Source organism: Physella acuta, unplaced genomic scaffold (genome assembly GCF_028476545.2).
Source record: "Physella acuta isolate Inbredline_101_S28 unplaced genomic scaffold, ASM2847654v3 ptg001105l, whole genome shotgun sequence".
NCBI classification, from domain to species: Eukaryota; Metazoa; Mollusca; class Gastropoda; family Physidae; genus Physella; species Physella acuta.
In genome coordinates this window covers 64,860-83,356 of record NW_026732622.1, presented here as the reverse complement: position 1 = coordinate 83,356, position 18,497 = coordinate 64,860, and the positions used below count along the sequence as shown (strand labels likewise).

Below are 18,497 nucleotides of genomic sequence, written 5' to 3'. Positions count from 1 at the left end.
TAATGTCAAAAATAAGAGGGAAAAGCAAATTTATTTCAAAGATTATTTGTACATGATACCGACAAGTACATTTTTCATATTTTATTCATTCTTGCTTATTTTTTATACACGCGTCTTCATAATAAACCAAACCATCCCACCACGCTTCTCTTGGTCGGTTTGACAATGAGGCCTATGATGTGTTAACGACACGTGACCACGCGAGCACAGTTGTGTTGAGCCTGTTTATGCTAATGCTACGGCACCAGTGGCGTGCAGACCTATGTAGCTGCACGGGGCAAATTCAAGGGGAAGATGCCCCCATAAATACTATATATATATATATATATATATATATATATATATATATATATATATATAGCTTAGTTACAAAAAAAACATACTTTGTGTTGAACGTTAGTATATATAGAAAAGCTTTTTTTTTTTAAAAAAAATTGTACTTATCTTAATTAAGATAAAAACGTTGACTACAGCCAGCTATATCCCAAAGAATGAATGGGTGGAGCTTCGGGGCGGGGAGACTATTGCGGGACGTGTCGTGGTGTGAGGGGGAGGGGAGGCTATAATATACTACAAAAAAGTCTCATCCGGTTTTGCATTACCGCCCGGGACCGCGGTGACAAAAACGTCCGTGTCTACAATTAGGGCGTCATATACGCCTTTATTTATGGGTTGCTCCTCTCTTGGCATGTTTAGGAATTCTTATAGTCTCACTAATACAGGTGAGAGTGTGCATTGAACTAGAGATGCTTCAGATTTTTTCGCTAAACCACTTGGTCAAAACGTCAACTTTTTAAACTATCTGAACCTTGAATATTACATAAGTGTACCTTGGTTGGTTAAAGCTGCCAGCCCTACCACACCTTAATACTTAAAAAAAAAACACTTCTACATCGGACTGTGTTAAAAAAATCCACTATGCTATGTCAGACCCTCCCTACAACTTGGACGTGTTTTCCCAAATTATACACCCAGGTTACGCCTGTCTAGTTCAGGTGAGGGATAATCCACTAACAGCTTTCATGGCCTAAAAACACACACCGCATCCCCACATTTCATTACATCAAAATGGGCTCAATAACTCTATAGATAGCTCTACTATAAACTGAAATAAAACTGGCTCATTGTGTGCCCCAATTACTTTAAAGAAAGCTCTACTCAGAATTAAAATTACTTTAACTTTAACACTACTTAAAGCATGCTCCTCCTATTTATAAAAATCAATATGGGCGCAATTATTCTGAAGGATATCATTACAATGTATCGAAAGCAATATGTTAATGCTTATTCTTGAGATTTTCGTTACAGTTACAGTGTATCAAAAACAATATGGGCATTCTTATTCTTAAGTATGCTTATATAATGCATGAAAATAAATATATACTAAAAGCTGGCGGGCCTAAATAAATTGTATATGTTAACTGACTTAAAAAAACAACTTTACAAATATATATATATATATATATATATATATATATATATATATATATATATATATATATATATATATATATATATATATATATATATATATAGCCTATGCGCGTGTGTTTATATTTATACATATACATGTTTAGAATCAGGCTGCTTCAAATCCAGATTTTTAAATTGTTCACAAGGCTTTAAAGATTTGTTTAAACTGTGTATAATTTACTATAATGGTAACAGATTTTTTCCTCTAATCCCAGGAGTTAAATTATACAACAAACTTAATGATGTAGGCTACAGATCTTGGGAAAAATAGAAAATGGTGTTAAAGCAGGAGGCCTATATATGTATATATATATATATAGGCCAGGGGCGTAGCGTGGGGGGGGGGGGGGGCGGGGGGGGTGCGGACCGCACCGGGTGACACCATTTAGGGGGGTGACACCAAGGCAAAAAATAGCAAAATATATAGAGAAAAACTCGAGGGGGGGGGGGGTGCAAATCGAAAGTTTGAGGGGAGGGGTGCAAATCGAAAACTTGAGGGGGGGGGGTGCAAATCGAAAGTTTGAGGGGGGGGGGGGGGGTGCAAATCGAAAATTTGAAAGTTTGTCCCTGGGAAGGGTCTCTATGCCTCTGGGGGGGTGACACCATTAAGTGCCGCACCGGGTGACACCCGACCTCGCTACGCCACTGATATAGGCCTATATATATATATATATATATATATATATATATATATATATATATATATATATATATAAGCTAGTTGCACACAATTTTTAAAATAATTAAAATGAAAAAAAAAATAACGAGGGGTCGTATTAAGGTATAAATGTTGAAAAATGATACCAAATTTATGTTTATAGGATAAACGGTTCAGTAGATATGACGGTTTTAGTGTAAAAATTGAGGGTACAACTAAGCCTATGGAAAATGAAAGCAAAAATCGGTCACGTCGAGAGTAGAGAAAAAGGCGAAAGGGAAATAACTCTGCGTAGGCACACAATTATAAAATTTTTAAATAAGTATTTTTAATGCATTTACAACTGCATATAGTATCTCTACTAAGATTATAATAAATATTTTAATTTAAAAGTGGTCTATTTAGAATTTTTAAAATAAAAATATACCACTGGATAGATACAATCATTTAACTGAAACGTCACAGTAATAGTAATAAACCGGGAGTGATCTCCCCTAAACTTTCTGGAATATTCTTATATAACTCTACGTGGGATGGCAACTCGGGATATAGACATGATTTTTAATTACTTAAACTTTTAAAAAAAAATCACAAAAAACGTTTTAATAACAAGCTTTTATTTAATAATGCACTAAAAAGTAGAAAAAAAATTATAGACTACTATTTAAATAACTATAAAGAAAAGCGTGGGTCACTTTAGTATCTATTGGATACCTTTACTAATGTTAAGGAAGACACCCACGCTTTTCTTTATAGATATTTAAATAGTAGTCTTTAATTTATTTTCTACTTTTTAGTGCATTATTACATAAAAGCTTGTCATTAAAACGTTTTTTATGAATTTTTTTTTCAGTACTTTACATGTTTTATTTACAATAGAGTTACATGACTTAAAGCCATTGCGCGCCTACTGAACGTGATGGCACAGCTATTGAACGTAATGACGCGTGTGGTGTGGTTGGATAGACATGCCTACTAATTCGGTCCAAATTTTAATTAATTCATAAAAAATTAATTAGGCATCCAATTAGGTCAAATTTAATTTCAGATTGCATTGTCTTCATGTCTTGACCCACGTGCCAAATGTGAATCGTATCTGTCAAGTAGAAGTGTCCGAATTTTCACTCCGGCGTTTCGATCTAGACTAACGACAGAGGAAGTGAGTTAAAGAAATCGGTACGTGCGTTATCTTTACCAGTGGTAGAGTAGCGCCGTAATACCCCCAACTCAAAGAAATGTCGTCATCCATACCCTGTAATAAAATTACCGCCTAATTAATGTGTCTAATCTTTCACGCGAAGCCCATTTACCCCTCCCCCTTAGAACGTCATATATAATAAATAAAATTTATATAGGAAATATATTATACTTTTTCCAGTGTCGGGCTCCCCCGCCCAGGATAATTTTATCCGCCTCTGCAAAAATTCAAGTGCCCTACCCCCAGAAAAATATCTAAAAATCACTGTCTGCGAGAGTGAGGTTTATCGGCTAAAAGTTGGAAACGAGGTCTAAATTATAGAAGTAGGCTCTGCCTTTAGTCTGTATGGTCAACAAATACGATCAGTGTTTCTTTCAGACTTTTCCCTCCCCTGAGTGGGGGGGGGGGGTACTTGAAATTTTCGGAGTGCGTGTGGAATAAATTTTCTAACCCCCCCCCCCCCCCCCCCCCTCCTTTCCCTGCAGACTTCATGTATGATGTGACAGTATTAAATTAATGCTATCAAGCTAAAGCCTTGACCTGAGGCACCCCCCCTCCCATGTATGATGTGACAGTATTAATGCTAACAACAAGCTGACACCGTGTCGTACACTAAAACAAGCTGACACCGTGTCGTACACTAAAACAAGCTGACACCGTGTCGTACACTAAACTATTGTTTTTTAAAAAAAAACTCTACATGGAAATAGTTTCTCCTACTCTTTTCCATTGCACTGACCGACGCCTCCATTTCTTTCTAATCCACACTGATAAGCATAGTCCAATCCAGAGTTTCTTCCAGACATCTCATCAAGGTGGGGGGGGGGGGGGGGGGGGCGCTTAAAACGTTTACGAGGTTAGGTGAGGACTGACACTGAACATTATTTTCTATATAAATGGAATAGTTTTTCTATTTTTTTCCCGTGAGGGAGGTGCGGTGGACATGTTCTGCCCCCCCCCCCCCCCACCTGTTCAAAAAGATGTCTAAAAGAAACACTGTCAATATATAATGTAATAAAGCGATTTGGAGGTGGGGTGGGATGGACGAAGAATTAGGAAGGTTGTGTAATTCAGAAAGTATAATGCCACACTTCAAAGAAAAAGTTATTTTAGTTATCATATTTCAAGGGATAATTTTTAAATTGGAACTGTAACTTGAACAATTGTAGTTGGCATTGTTCCAGTTTAACTCATACTTTAGGAACAAAAATTTTCGTTTCACGCAACAAAAACTGTAGATTGTATCCTGATGTGTGGCGTAATTTCGTGTGGAATGGTCAGACCTTGTGTGACTATAATTAACGTTAGCATATTTACAAGTTTTTTTTTGTCTGTCGTGCTTTTGTCTGTCGTCAAAGATCGAAACGGTCGAGCGAAATGTCGAGCACTTCTAACTGACAGATTCGTTTCAATGTCGGCGTGGATCAAGACTTGAAGACAATGCTATCTGACATCAAATTCGACTTAATTGGATGACTAATTAATTTTGGATGAATTAATTAAAATAAAATAAAAATAGTATAGATTGATTGGGTATCAGACTTGCAAATCGGATCAAGACTAAACTGTTACAGGAATAAAATAACAGAAAAGCTCCATGTAAACCAGAATATTTATTTTTAACTTTGAATAGAATGTCATATCAGGCCTAAATAAATTGTATATGTTAGCTGACTTTTAAATAATACTAGACTACCCGTTATCTAGTTAGATAGATAACTGTGGGTTTCGGGGGGGGGGGTCATCCATAAATGACATCACGTCTGCCAGCACTTATCATCCCAAAATAACCAGACCCCACATTCAAAAAGACGTTTTTTATATTTCGAAAACTCTACTAAACTCTACTTCACCTGCCCAGTGTCCCGCCAAGTCTCAGACATGTTTGAATTTAAAAAAAACAACGATTCCGGCCGAGTATGGCTCTGACCACACTATTCCTTCATATGCTGAAAACATAGAAACAGGCGAACTCTACTTCACCTGTCCTGTGCCCCGCGAGGTCCTGATAGTCAACCTTATCATTCACATGTAGTCCTTAAGAAAAGAAAAATTGAAAACATTGTTGTAAAAAGAAAATAAATCTTTTTACTATTACTAAATTCATTGTTCTAAACTTTTATAATTAATGTGGTTAATCTACCTATGAATATATTAATAAATTAATTAACGGCTTTAAATTAGTTTGTAATTAACAGTGTGTTTAAGAAAGAACAATATTTACCACCCAAAATCTTATTTTACAGCTCTACACATAATGCAGATTCTCCCCAATAACAAATCAGAAAAACAAACAAACAAAAAAATGAGTTGTCAAACGTCACTATTCAGACAAAGTTAAGCCATTATTCAAAAACTTTAAAATTAATGTGGTTAATCTACTTATGAATAAACCAATAAATTAATTAACGCCTTTAAATAAATGTGTGATTAACAGTCTCTCTGCAATCTAAAATTGTTCTCTACCTACATACTATTTTACAGCCCCCAATATTGAGCAGTTTCTTTACAGTACCAAAGCAGACAAACAAACAAATAAATATTCAAACATGTAAACAAACTTGAGTTTTAGTAGTATATATATATATATATATATATATATATATATATATATATATATATATATATATATATATATATATATATATCCTATGTGAGTGTATTTATAGGTGTAGGCCCTACATGTTTAGAATCAGACTGCTTTATCTCCAGGTTTTAAAATTGTTTACGACAAGGGTTTAACGGTTTGTTTTTCTGAACATTTCTATGCATACTTAATAATATTAAACTGTTGTGTACAATGGTAACAGATTTATTTTCTCTAATGCTCCAGAGTTAAATTGTACAACAAACATAATGGTGTAGACTACAGATCTGAGAAATCCGCATCACTGGCTAGAAGTGCTATGTTTAACTCGCACAAAAACCTCGGATCACCTCCCTTAAGGGTACACGAGTAATCCTCCATTTTCCATCCCGTCGCTTTGGTCAAAACGATGCAGTTCTCTTGCTTAGGGCTCCCCTTTGCCCAATCAAAAAACTGAACCTCCTCGCCCGTTCCGTAAGCCCATTTCTTATTGGTTCTTTTCCCGCCAATGTACACCTTCGTGACATCCGGAAACGTGTCGAGAAATGACGCAATGAACTTCAAACTCTCGGCGTGTCGGATCTCAGCTAGGTATGTAATTAAGAGGTCGCAAACCGCAACGGAAATGTTGTAATCAGCGTTGAAGACGGATGGCTTGGAGAGTAAATACACAGCATTTTTACTCATGGCAGAGAAATCGAATACGATATTAGCCGAGGTGGGTATTTTATAGGGGTCCTCATGGTCATCCTTGCCTGCTTCAACAGTTTCTAGAGCATTCTGTGCATCTGATTAGAAGATAAATTAACCAATAATGTCAATTTAAATACACTATTTTAAAAGAAACAAAGTTCCATGCATCAACAATATTAGATGTTAAAAATATTTACAGAAAGGCGTCAAAGTTTTGTTATCTTTAACGTTTCTATATGATGTGCTTGGTGAAATGGAAATATTGTGTAATAATAGTGAGGGATAGGGCGTCGATTGCTTTTTACCACGAAGCCTTGGTGGATTTTTAACAAAACGTTGTATAAATCAGTATAAAAACGAAAGGTGGAGTTAAAACAGTATATTTCCGGTGAAGTAATATTATACATACAAATATCTATCTATATATATACATAATTATCTTCTGGGAGACGCTAAAAAACAAGCTGTAAGCGCGCTCCCTACCACCCAATCTCTACATGGTCTGGTGAGCTGTGGTTCACGCTAAATGTTTACAGTCGTAGAGCCGGGTTTAGTGACGGTTACTAGGGGCAGATAATTTAGTTTGAAACGATTTTAAACTTAGGGGAAGTAACTAAGAGGAGGCAGTTTTCACGGGTGTGGGGTAGGGGTTGGGGAAAGGAGGGGGTATCGCCCTTAACGAGCTACTGATTGTGTTTTAAAGCAAATGTATTAAGTATTATAAAATATATATATTACTATTAATGGTACTGTCGAATTCACAAATTATGAATTACTGAAAAGTAGAAAATAAAACAACTAAATAGCGGTATATGATACGCCGCGGGTCGGCTCGTAAATATAAATACATAAGCGGCGAGATAGTTAGTCAGCCCGTCATCGCTATAGATTTGGGAACTAGTGTTTCTTCCAGGGGGGGGGGCGGACTGTTTACTAATTTTATATATATATATATATATATATATATATATATATATATATATATATATATATATATATATATATATGTTTACTAATTATATATATATATATATATATATATATATATATATATATATATATATATATATATATATATATATATATATATATGGCTCCGGAGTCTAATAGACCATTGGATGATTGCGCATTGGAAATCTAAGCACAAAGCCTGGGCCCTAAGTTGATAAGAGACAGATGTTGCACGTGTATCAAGCCACCTCTCTCCACACTGCTGAAGGACCCAAGTGACTAGTGACCGGACACATCATAGCTGTGGATCAATTATAAAACTTTCCTTACCCAGCACTGTGCAGCAGAAGACGAGAAGAAACGAGGCGGTGACTGCGAGCATCTTGACGTTTCTAACACACAAGGTCTCCTAGGCGGGTCCTCTTATAGACAGACACACACGACACGTGACCCGACATTTACGAAGGCGTGTCCTGAAACAACGGACACCCCCCGCCCATTCCCCACTCCCACCCTGACTCCATGCAGTGATAGTATTAAATTAATGATATTGAGATAAAGCCGTGACCGTGACTTGTTACTCTGACCAGTGGCGTAGCGAGGTCGGGTGTCACCCGGTGCGGCACTAGATGGTGTCACCCCCCCCCCCCACCCAGAGGCATAGCGACCCTTCTCGGGGACAAACTTTCAAATTTTCGATTTGCACCCCCCCCCCTCAAGTTTTTCTCTATATATTTTGCTATTTTTTGCCTTGGTGTCACATCCCTAAATGGTGTCACCCGGTGCAGTCCGCACCCCCCCCCCCCCCTTTGCTAAGACTCTGACTCTGACCCCTCCCCTATCTGCAGACTCCATGTATGATGTGTCAGTATTAAATTAATGCTATCAAGCTAAAGCCGTGACCTAAAACTCCCCCCACCCCTCCCATGTATGATGTGACAGTATTAATGCTAACAAGCTGACACCGTGTCGTACACTAAACTATTGTTTTTTTTTAAAAAAAAACTCTACATGGAAATAGTTTCTCCTATTCTTTTCCATTGCACTGACCGACGCCTCCATTTCTTTCTAATCCACACTGATAAGCATAGTCCAATCCAGAGTTTCTTCCAGACATCTTTTCGAGGGGGGGGGAGGGTATGGGGCTCATCCCCCCTCCAAAGAAAGTCTACTGCCACCCCCACCCCACCCGAATGAAATGGATTTTATATAGAAAACATATTTTTATCAGTGTCTGCCCCCTTCCCCGAAAAATGTTGACCCCCCCCCCGAAAATATCTAGCCCCCCCCCCCCCCCGAGAAAAAAGGCTGAAAGAAACACTGGTCCAAACTCAAATGGATAATTTTCATTTTATTTTAACCTCTCTGGTCGACCGTAGATGACGTCACATACGTCTGCACTATTAACTACCAACCCGTAAGTCTCGAGTTCGAATCCGGGCTTCCGTTTGCAGAACGCCCCTGAATCCACCCAACTTTAGCGGGTACTTAACGCACGGTAGGGAAAGTAAGGCGGCTGGGCATAGTGCTGACCACACTATTCCTTCTTATGCCGAGGTTACAGAAACAGGTGAACTCTACTTTATTCACCCTCCATGGGCTGTCAAGCTCGATAAGGGAACTTACCTAAAGTAAACCCCCTTTTAAAAGTAACATTTAACATTCTAAAATTATAAATTAATGCTACGACACACAATTCCACCCTCCCCTCCCACACACACACTTTTTTCACATATCGTCACCAAAACCTTTCAAACCCTATCCCAATAATAATGTGCCGTCATTGAAGGGTATCCCCTAATACAAATGTTGCGGGATTTTTCCGCCTATGCGAACCTAAAACAGATAGTCCCACATCGAACTCTTGTCTATGGAGAAAAGAAAATCTCGAAGATTTAAACGAATAAATAATTGCACGTCTTCTTTATTCATAATCGCCGTTTAAATATGTTGTCTTTGTCTGCATCCAGCTTAGATAGTTAGTTGGGCATACATTATGTGACGTCAAAGTAAGTAAAATACACAAAAAATGATGTTTACAGTAGACTCACGTGATTACGTAATTAATGGAATCTCGCAGAGTGTTTTGTTATCCTTTATATGTAATTGTTTACTTGGTAAAAGAACTCATTCTACTTTTGGTTTTTCAATAGCCTATTACTTAAATACTGTTACTGATAGATGAAATTCATATATAACTAAATCATCTAATTCTCTGTTTTCTATCAAATTTTGTAGAAATTTCCGGTGATCGGAAGTAGTACTTTACGCTATTTCCGATTTCTAATTAAAAAAAAACCCATATGAATTTATAATGTACTAATGTTCCGCACCATTATACACGCATTTTTGCTGTAATTTGGTGCACAATTCTTTTGTCTACAAGATTCTATTCTATTTTAAAAAGTTAAAGTACATAAAAAATCATTAAATATAGTCTATCCCGAGTTGCAATCACATGTAGTGTTATCTAATATATAAAGTTAAAACGGACTCTGTTTCTCTGTATGTATGTATATATGTATATGTCGGACAGCGGATTACAAAATAAAAATTGAGGGAAAAATAGACTTCATCGCCATAATTTGAAAAGTGCTCATCGTCTAAATCCATGATTTAAAAAATTAATATTGAAAGTGTTTTAAAACAATTTTCAATTTCCAAACTTAAAGAAAATGTATCACCCTTCGCGAAAATTCTAATTGTGTCTGAAAATTATTTACATTTAGTCCTTTATCACTTTTTACGTCCCTTAATAAATTAGGAAAACATAATTACTTCCCATTAAAAACCATTACATCTTGGGACAAAAATTTACTTTTTATTACTTTGTTTTGGTGTTGGGAAAAAATTAATGACATAATTACTGTGGATTGATCAAGTGCAATGTGGTAGGTATTTTAAATACGGCCTTTTATTTATTTTAAACACTGAACGTACTGTTTTCTAAATATTATTTATAAACAATTACAGTTTACAAGTCGCACCTAAATGTCCTCTATGTTTACTTCTATCTCTCTGTCTTCGGATAAGCTTAGGTTATTATAGTAGTTCACTAAATTGAACCAGGCGTGTCCGCCGGCGCCCCAGCAGGGTCTGATTGGACTCCCTGGGCTATCCTGTGAGCGCTATGATGGATAATTTCGTTTTAAACAGTGCGATAGACTATGGATAAGAAAGGTTACTACAGTCCATCACTAAAACGAATCAAGGGCGTCCTCTGGCGCTCCAACAGAGTGCAATTTGGCGCCCTGGGCCTTCCCGTGTTCGCTATGGCGCCTACGTTCGTTTAAGTGAGTGCAAAAGACTATGAATAAGCTGGGGTAATATAGTCGAGCACTTTGCGTTCATGTTTGCATTTAAGTTTGTGTTTATGTTTTGCAATTTACTTTTGCATTATTTTGAGTTGTTGTTTACATTTTGGTTTACGTTTGTGTTTGCTTTTTGTTTGCGTATGTTTGTGTTTTTTTGTATTTGTATTTGCGATTGTGGTTGCATTTGTGTTTGCGTTTGTATTTGTGTTTTCATTTGCTTTTTTGTTTGCGTTTGTGATTGAGTTTTTGTTTGCGTTTGTGTTTGAGTTTGGATTTGCGTTTGTGTTTGTGTTTTCGATTGTGTTTGTATTTCTGTTTGCGTTTGTTTTATGTTACCGTTTTTTTGTGTTTTGGTTTTGGTTGGTTGTGGTTAGGGTTAATTAGAAAAGTAATACATTTCCTAAACCCGGGCAAAGCAGGGTATATGCTGCTTTATAAACACACAAGTAATGGTCCTTTGAAAATAAGTTTTTTCACAAAGGCCAGTGCAGGGCCTGGCCGGGACGGCTAGTATAAGAATATTCGAGAAAGTTTAGGGCAGATCACTCCTGCTTTATTTAAAAATAAAAATTGACCAATGTAGGCCTACTTAATCATGAACTTGCTATTGAAAAAATCAAAACACGATAGGTAAACTGTTAAATAAAAATTTGTGGTTTTTGAAATAAAAGCTGTTTGCAACCTCTTTAGGCGAGAGAAATGCTCTATGCTAGTGGAAATACTTAGCTCATCGCATTGACAGCAGAGTTTCTTCCAGACATCTCACAAGGTTGGGCGAGGACGGGCAATGATTATTATTTTCTATATAAATTAAATAGTTTTTGTTCTATTTTTTCTGTGGGGGGAGGGGGGGGGGGTGTCAGTGGACGTGCTCTACCCCCTCCCCCTACTCCCTCTTTAAAAAAGATGGCTGAAAGAAACACTGTTAAAATATTAAGTAATAAAGCTATTTAAAGGTAGGAGGGATTAGGGATGTTGTGTCATTCAGAAAGTGTGATGCCACACTTTTGAAATTTAAAGAAAAAGTCATTTCAGTTATCAGATTTCAAGGGATTATTTTTAAATTGAAAATGTAACTTGATAAATGTAGTTGGTATAGTTCCCTGACGTTAGGAAAAGATAAATGTTCTCGTTCTAGTTTTGTACCCTGAAGCAGTAGCGCAGAGGCGTAGCGACCCTTCCCGGCGCCCAGGGACATACTTTCAATTTGGCGCCCCCTCGGGAGCAAATTTTCGATTTGCACCCCCCCCCTCGAACTTTTCATTTGCACCCCCCCTCAAACTTTCGATTTGCACCCCCCCTCGAACTTTTCATTTGCACCCCCCCCCCCTGAAACTTTCAATTTGGCGCCCCCCCTAAGGTCGGCGCCCGGGGACATATGCCCCCCCCGCCCCCCCTCGCTACGCTACTGCAGTAGCGTCGCTAGGTCGGGTGTCACCCGGTGAGGCACTTCATGGTGTCACCCCCCCCCCCCTTTTTTTTTTTCTCTGTAAATTTTGCATATGGTGTCGACCCCCCCCCTCCCTTTCCACGATAAAAGCTTTCAGGTATTCACATTTAATACTAATGATGTTTATCGATAGTCGTTTGTTGATACAGCTGGGTGTAGCATTGTTTTCTCTATAGTTTGCATGGTTGCGTCATCGTGCCTCCGCCCCCTCTCTTGTCGGGATCGTCATTATGTACTTAAAATACTTTTTTAACTCTAACTCTAATACACTGAACTGTCAAAAACATTTTTATTATTTTTGCCTTGTGATTTTTTTTTCTTGGTGTCACCCCCCTAAATGGTGTCACCCGGTGCGATCCGCCCCCCCCCCCCCGACCCCACCTTGCGACGCCTCTGCCCTGAAGTGTGACGTTATTTCGTGTAGAATGGTCGGACCTTGGTGAGACAATAATTAACGTTATCGTTTTTTTTTAAAAATAGTTTAGATTGAAAATGTATCAAACTTGTAGAACAGATCAAGACTAAACTGATATAGGGATAAAATAACAGAAAAGTTCCATGAAAACCAGAACATTTATTTTTTTAACACAACGTCCATATCAAGCGTACATGAATTGTTTGTTCACTGACTTTTTAAAGATTTTACATACACATACATAGCCTATGGATATAGCGTGTTTATATATATATATATATATATATATATATATATATATATATATATATATATATATTTATATATATATATTTATATATATCGCCTCCATAGAATCAGACTGCTTAAACTCCAGTTTTTAAAAATGTTCACAACAAGGCGCTTTAAAGTTTTGCTTTCCTTAACATTCCTATACTTGGTAGGCTTACTTAATGACATTAAATTGTTTTGTAATAATGGTGACAGAATTATTTTTTTTTGTGTGCTATGATCCTTCAGTAGACTTAAATTATAAAACATAACTGTGTACAGATGCAGTAATTTTGTTCGAAAAATGGAGTTACAGCAATATGTCCTATATGTATGTATATAAATATATTTTTTTTACTCTATTGCTCAATCAGACACGTTCGAATCCGCATCACTGGTCCCATTTGTACCTGTATAATACTCGCACAAAAACCTTGGATCGCCTCCCTTATAAGTACACGAGTAATCCTCCATTTTCCACCCGGTCGCTTTGGTCAAAACGATGCAGTTCTCTTGCTTGGGGCTCCCTTTTGCCCAATCAAAAAACAGAACCTCCTCGCCCGTTCCGTCAACCCACTTCTTATTGGTTCTCTCCGCGTCAATGTATACCTTCGTGACATCCGGGAACGTGTCGAGAAATGACGCAACGAATTTCAAGTTCTCCGAGTTGTCTATCGCAGCGAGTCGTGACCAAACTAGACCGCATATGTCCTGGGATATGTTGTAGTCAGCGTTGAAAATCAGTGGCTTGGAAAGTATATAGGTAGTATAGTTAAATTCGTCGGAGAAATCGAATACATAAAAAATTGCTTCGGGTATTTGGATACCCCCATTGTCATCCTCGACTTCACCAGAGTCTGGAGCATCCTGTGCACCTAATTAGGGATAAAATAACAAAAAATGCACATTTAAATACATTATTTCAAACGAAAAAATATTCCACGCATTCCTAAAATCAGATTTTTTTTTTTTTAAAGAAAGGCTTTAAAGTTTGTTTTCTATAATTTTCTATACGAAGCGAAATTTCGTGTAATAATGAAGAGGGATAGGGTCTCGGTTACTTATTACCACGATGGTGGAAATTTTAACACAACGTTGTATAAATCACGAACAACGAAAAATGGAGTTAAAACAGGCTTGTTCCGGCGAAGCGATGTATAAATAGACATTATATATATATATATATATATATATATATATATATATATATATATATATATATATATATATATATATATGTTACGGTCAAAGCCCGAAGTCGGCCAATGCTAGGATTGGCCGTTCAATCCGCGCATTGGCCAATATTGCCTCCCATAGGTCGGTCAAAGTCCGAAACTTTGCTTGATTTCGGCCTTTGGCCGGCCAATCCGCAGACTGGCCATGGTGGACCGGCCAAAGTCTTAATTAGAAGATCATCTGGCTAGGGATGACCGGCCAAAGTTCGAATTAGAAGATCATGAGCAGATTTTGTTTTTTTTTTATGCTGTAAGGATCATGAAATTAAGTCTTTATTGATTATTAATTAAAGTAAATGACAGAAACATTCAAATTTTTTATTGTACTATAGTCTCAATCTATCAATATCATCATTTGTTACAACAAGTTGAACTTTTATGGCATTTAGAATTACATAGCAGCTTGTTATTTTTACACTTGCAGCGATTTGTTGTGCACTTAGTTGTGCAATTGCAGCGATTGTAGCCTTGGCCCCCAGTCAATGATTGTGAAGATGCGATGGTTCGTAGTGATTTTTCCTCAGTGGCAACTGATGACAATAAGAGCAGTTTTTCGTGAAGAATTGAAAACTCACTTCTAGCATACAGTTGTTTTAGAACACCATGTTCCGTTCTTAATTTGTAGAAAAATCCTCGACGCTCATGACAACTGCAATCACGCTTCGCGGATCACCGTGACCTCTGTCAACATCTGGAACACGGATGTGTACATTGTTATCCATTTCACCATCTTTAAATTTTGTATTTGATGTTTTAAGCATCTTAGCACCTGGAGTTTGCAAGCCAGTATGAGCTGCTGATCTGTGTTCCATGATGTCTTGTTTGCTGTAACACAATCTGCAGGTAATGTTCCCTCCATACCCTTCGTCTGCTTCATTGGGTATCCCACAAATTGCATGGACATCATTGCCACAGGATCCAAAAGAATGAGCTGCACTACAATGTTTTTCACAAACTATATAGAATCTGTTGGCCACATTATTGTCACGCAACTGGTCTGGGCGTTCCGCCACGGCAGTAGATGTGTTAGCTGAGGATGTCGTTGCATTTATGGCAACCTCCATTTCTTGTTCCATGTTCTCAAGATCTTCCTCAGTAATTATTATATCGAGAGCCCATATATGGAAACTAACATGGATTTACATTTTTTTCCTTTTGACAGCCATCTGCTATGTCTGTCTCATGGTCTGACGGCCTTTATGGTCCATGTCGCCTTGCATATAGAATGCTATACAAACAAGAGCTGAACAATACGTTACTCTCAATGAAAACGTACCCAGAATAATGAAAATGCGATCACAACTTAGTCTAGATAGAACATTGGCCAGGACATCCCGGCCAGTGCGCGCATTGGCCGGCCAATGTACAAAATACGCTGTCATGTTAAAGCGCTTCGGACTTTGGCCAGTACGTCCCGGCCAGTGCGCGCATTGGCCGGCCAATGTACAAAATACGATCTTAGTGCTAACTTCTTCGGGCTTTGGCCAAGAGAGCCGGCCAATGCTAGGATTGGCCGGCCAATCCTAGCATTGGCCGCACTTCGGGCTTTGACCGTAACATATATATATATATATATATATATATATATATATATATATATATATGGCTCCTTAGTCTAACAGACCATTGGATGATTGCGCATTGAAATTCCAAGCACACAGCCTGGGCCCTAACTTGAGAGGAGCCAGGTATTGCCCAAGTATCAGTCCATTTCCACACTGCTGATGTATCCAAAGGACAGGGCGTATCATAGTTGTGGATCAATTAAAAAAAAAACTATCCTTACCCAGCAATGCTGTGCAGCAAATAAAGAGAAGAAACGAAGCGGTTACTAAGAGCATCTTGGAGTTTCTGCACAAGCTCTTCTAGACGGGTCCTCTTATAGACAGACACACACGTCACCCGACACTTACGAAGGCGTGTCCTAAAACTCTGATCCCCCACTCCCCTCCTGACTCCACGCATGATGAAACCTTGTCGTACACTATTGCTTTTTTTATCTCTACATGGACACAGTTTCTCTTCTTCTTTTTCATTGCACTGATTTCTTCTTCGTTCTTAATTTTTAGTGTTGGAGGGGATCGAGCCTTATCTGCCAGAGGGTTTGAACTCGAGACTTTTTTTTTGGAATTTATCAACCATGAGCTTTTGCCGACTCGACCACGCCTCCATCACAATTAAGGATACGTGTCAACTGGTTATGCACCATTGAGGCCATTGACTCCGATTTCAGCCTGCTTTTCTTTTTGGATTTGCTTCCATAGCCTTTGTCCAACCAAGAACAAACTACAAGGCAACAGTTGTTTGATTTTGGAGTTGTCTCTCCTAGAAGAGTGGCTGTCCCCATCTACCGAGCCTCATCTGACCGAGGGTTCGAACTCGAGACTTTTCGGTTTAGCAACCATGAGCTTTACCGACTCGACCACGCCGACCCCTTGCACTGATTTAAATCTGCCCTTCTTTCTAATCCACCCTAAGAACCCTAGTCGAAACTCTAATGGATAATATTTTTTATTTCAGCCTCTCTAGTCGACCATAGATGGCGTCGCATGCGTCTGAACTCTTAACTGCTAACCCGAAAGTCTCGAGTTCGAGTCCGGGTTTCATTTTGTAGCACGTGCCAACTCTCGCGGGTACTCAACTTAGGTTAAGGAAAGTGAAGGCGGCTGGGCGTAGTGCTGACCACATTATTCCTTCTTATGTCGAGGTCACAAAAACAGGTGAACTCTACTTTACTGGCTCGAAAAGGGACTTTAACCAACGTAAACCCTCTTTTAAAAATATCATTTAACATTTAATTTTTTTTAACTAATGCTATGCCACACATTTACCCCCCCCCCCCCCACCACACACACACACTACACTTGTTTTCACATATTGTCACCAAAACTGATTAAAACCCTTCCCACTAATAATGTGCCGTCATTGACATGTTACCCCTAATACAAATGTTGCGAGATTTCTCCGCCTATGTATACATACAACAGACACCCTCTGACCCTCACATAAAATATTGTCTATGCAGAAAAGAAAAACTCGAAGATTTAAACGAATAAATAATTGTACGTCTTCTGTATTAATAATCGCCATCTAAACATGTGTTGTAAATGTAGTTGTCTACAGCCAGCTTAGGGTATACATTAAGTGACGTCAAAGTTATTAAAAAACACAAAAAATGTTGTGTACAGTTAACTCACGTGATTATGTAATTATGGAAATCTTTCAAAGCTTTTAATTATCCTGTATATTTAATTGCTTGTTTGGTAAAATATATCTTTGTATTCTATAGAGCTTATTAAACAAAATAGCTATTTGTGGAACAAATACAAAACAAAAGAGTTTCTTGTCCTAAATCAAAACATGTTTTTTTTGTCCTAAATAAAAACATGGTTTAATGTCCTAAATAAAAAAAAAAACATTGTTTCTTGTCCTCAATAAAATCATGGTTTAATATCCTAAATAAAAACATGGTTTCTTGTCCTAAATAAAAAACATGGTTTCTTTTCCTAAATAAAAACATAGTTTAATGTCCTACTTAAAAACATGGTTTCTTGTCCTAAATAAAAACATGGTTTCTTGACCTAAATAAAAACATGGTTTCTTGTCCTAAATAAAAACTTGGTTTCTTGTTCTAAATAAATGTGTATGTTTATATATACTAGAAATGTTACATATTCTTTAACAGCTACAGTATCGGGTCAAGGTGATTGCTGCTCCATCTCTAGATAAACAACGTTTGAGAGTTTTAGACAATCAAAACATTTTTTCTTGCCAAACAGTTGCTTGGAATAAACTCAACTTGCCCAAATCTGTTTATCTAAAACCACACTGGCGTGTCCTACTTCTATCAAGATAATAATGTTCTAGAGCAGTGGTTCTTAACCTTTTTGGATACCGAATTTAACCGAACCCCACCCGTTTCGTATGCTCATTCACCGAACTCTTCTTAATAGTTCTTTCATTCGCACTGACAAAATCTGATCGTGAATCTTATGAGTCGGGTGTGTGTCTTGACCTCCGCCGAACCCCTGAGACTGACTCACCGAGCCGCCAGGGTTCGAACCCAGGTTAAGAACCACTGTTCTAAGGCTATCACAACGTGTAGCCCTGGTCTTTAATGTGTTTTTTTTATCAATATCTATAGATTTAATTAAAAATGAACTAAGGAAAAATTTGTTTGATTGTAGTGTTTTTTATTAACACCTGCAACGTTTGAGATGTATCAAAATTGATCAAATTTAGTTTTACTAAAT

General features: G+C 37.7%; 2 protein-coding genes across 2 annotated transcripts; both read right to left on the bottom strand.

Annotated features, from left to right (window-relative positions):
• Positions 1 to 5,953: 5,953 nt before the first annotated feature.
• LOC131955809 (uncharacterized) lies at positions 5,954 to 7,942 on the bottom strand. Its single transcript, XM_059320086.1, has 2 exons — positions 7,891 to 7,942; positions 5,954 to 6,704 (listed from the first exon to the last, which is right to left on the bottom strand). Exons 1-2 carry the CDS (start codon positions 7,940 to 7,942, stop codon positions 6,196 to 6,198), a joined length of 561 nt encoding a protein of 186 aa, XP_059176069.1. The 3' UTR covers positions 5,954 to 6,195.
• A 5,145-nt stretch (positions 7,943 to 13,087) lies between these two features.
• Positions 13,088 to 16,093, bottom strand: LOC131955808 (uncharacterized). Its single transcript, XM_059320085.1, has 2 exons — positions 16,031 to 16,093; positions 13,088 to 13,884 (listed from the first exon to the last, which is right to left on the bottom strand). The coding sequence occupies exons 1-2, from the start codon at positions 16,083 to 16,085 to the stop codon at positions 13,376 to 13,378; spliced, it is 564 nt and encodes a 187-aa protein (XP_059176068.1). The 5' UTR covers positions 16,086 to 16,093; the 3' UTR covers positions 13,088 to 13,375.
• Positions 16,094 to 18,497: the final 2,404 nt, after the last annotated feature.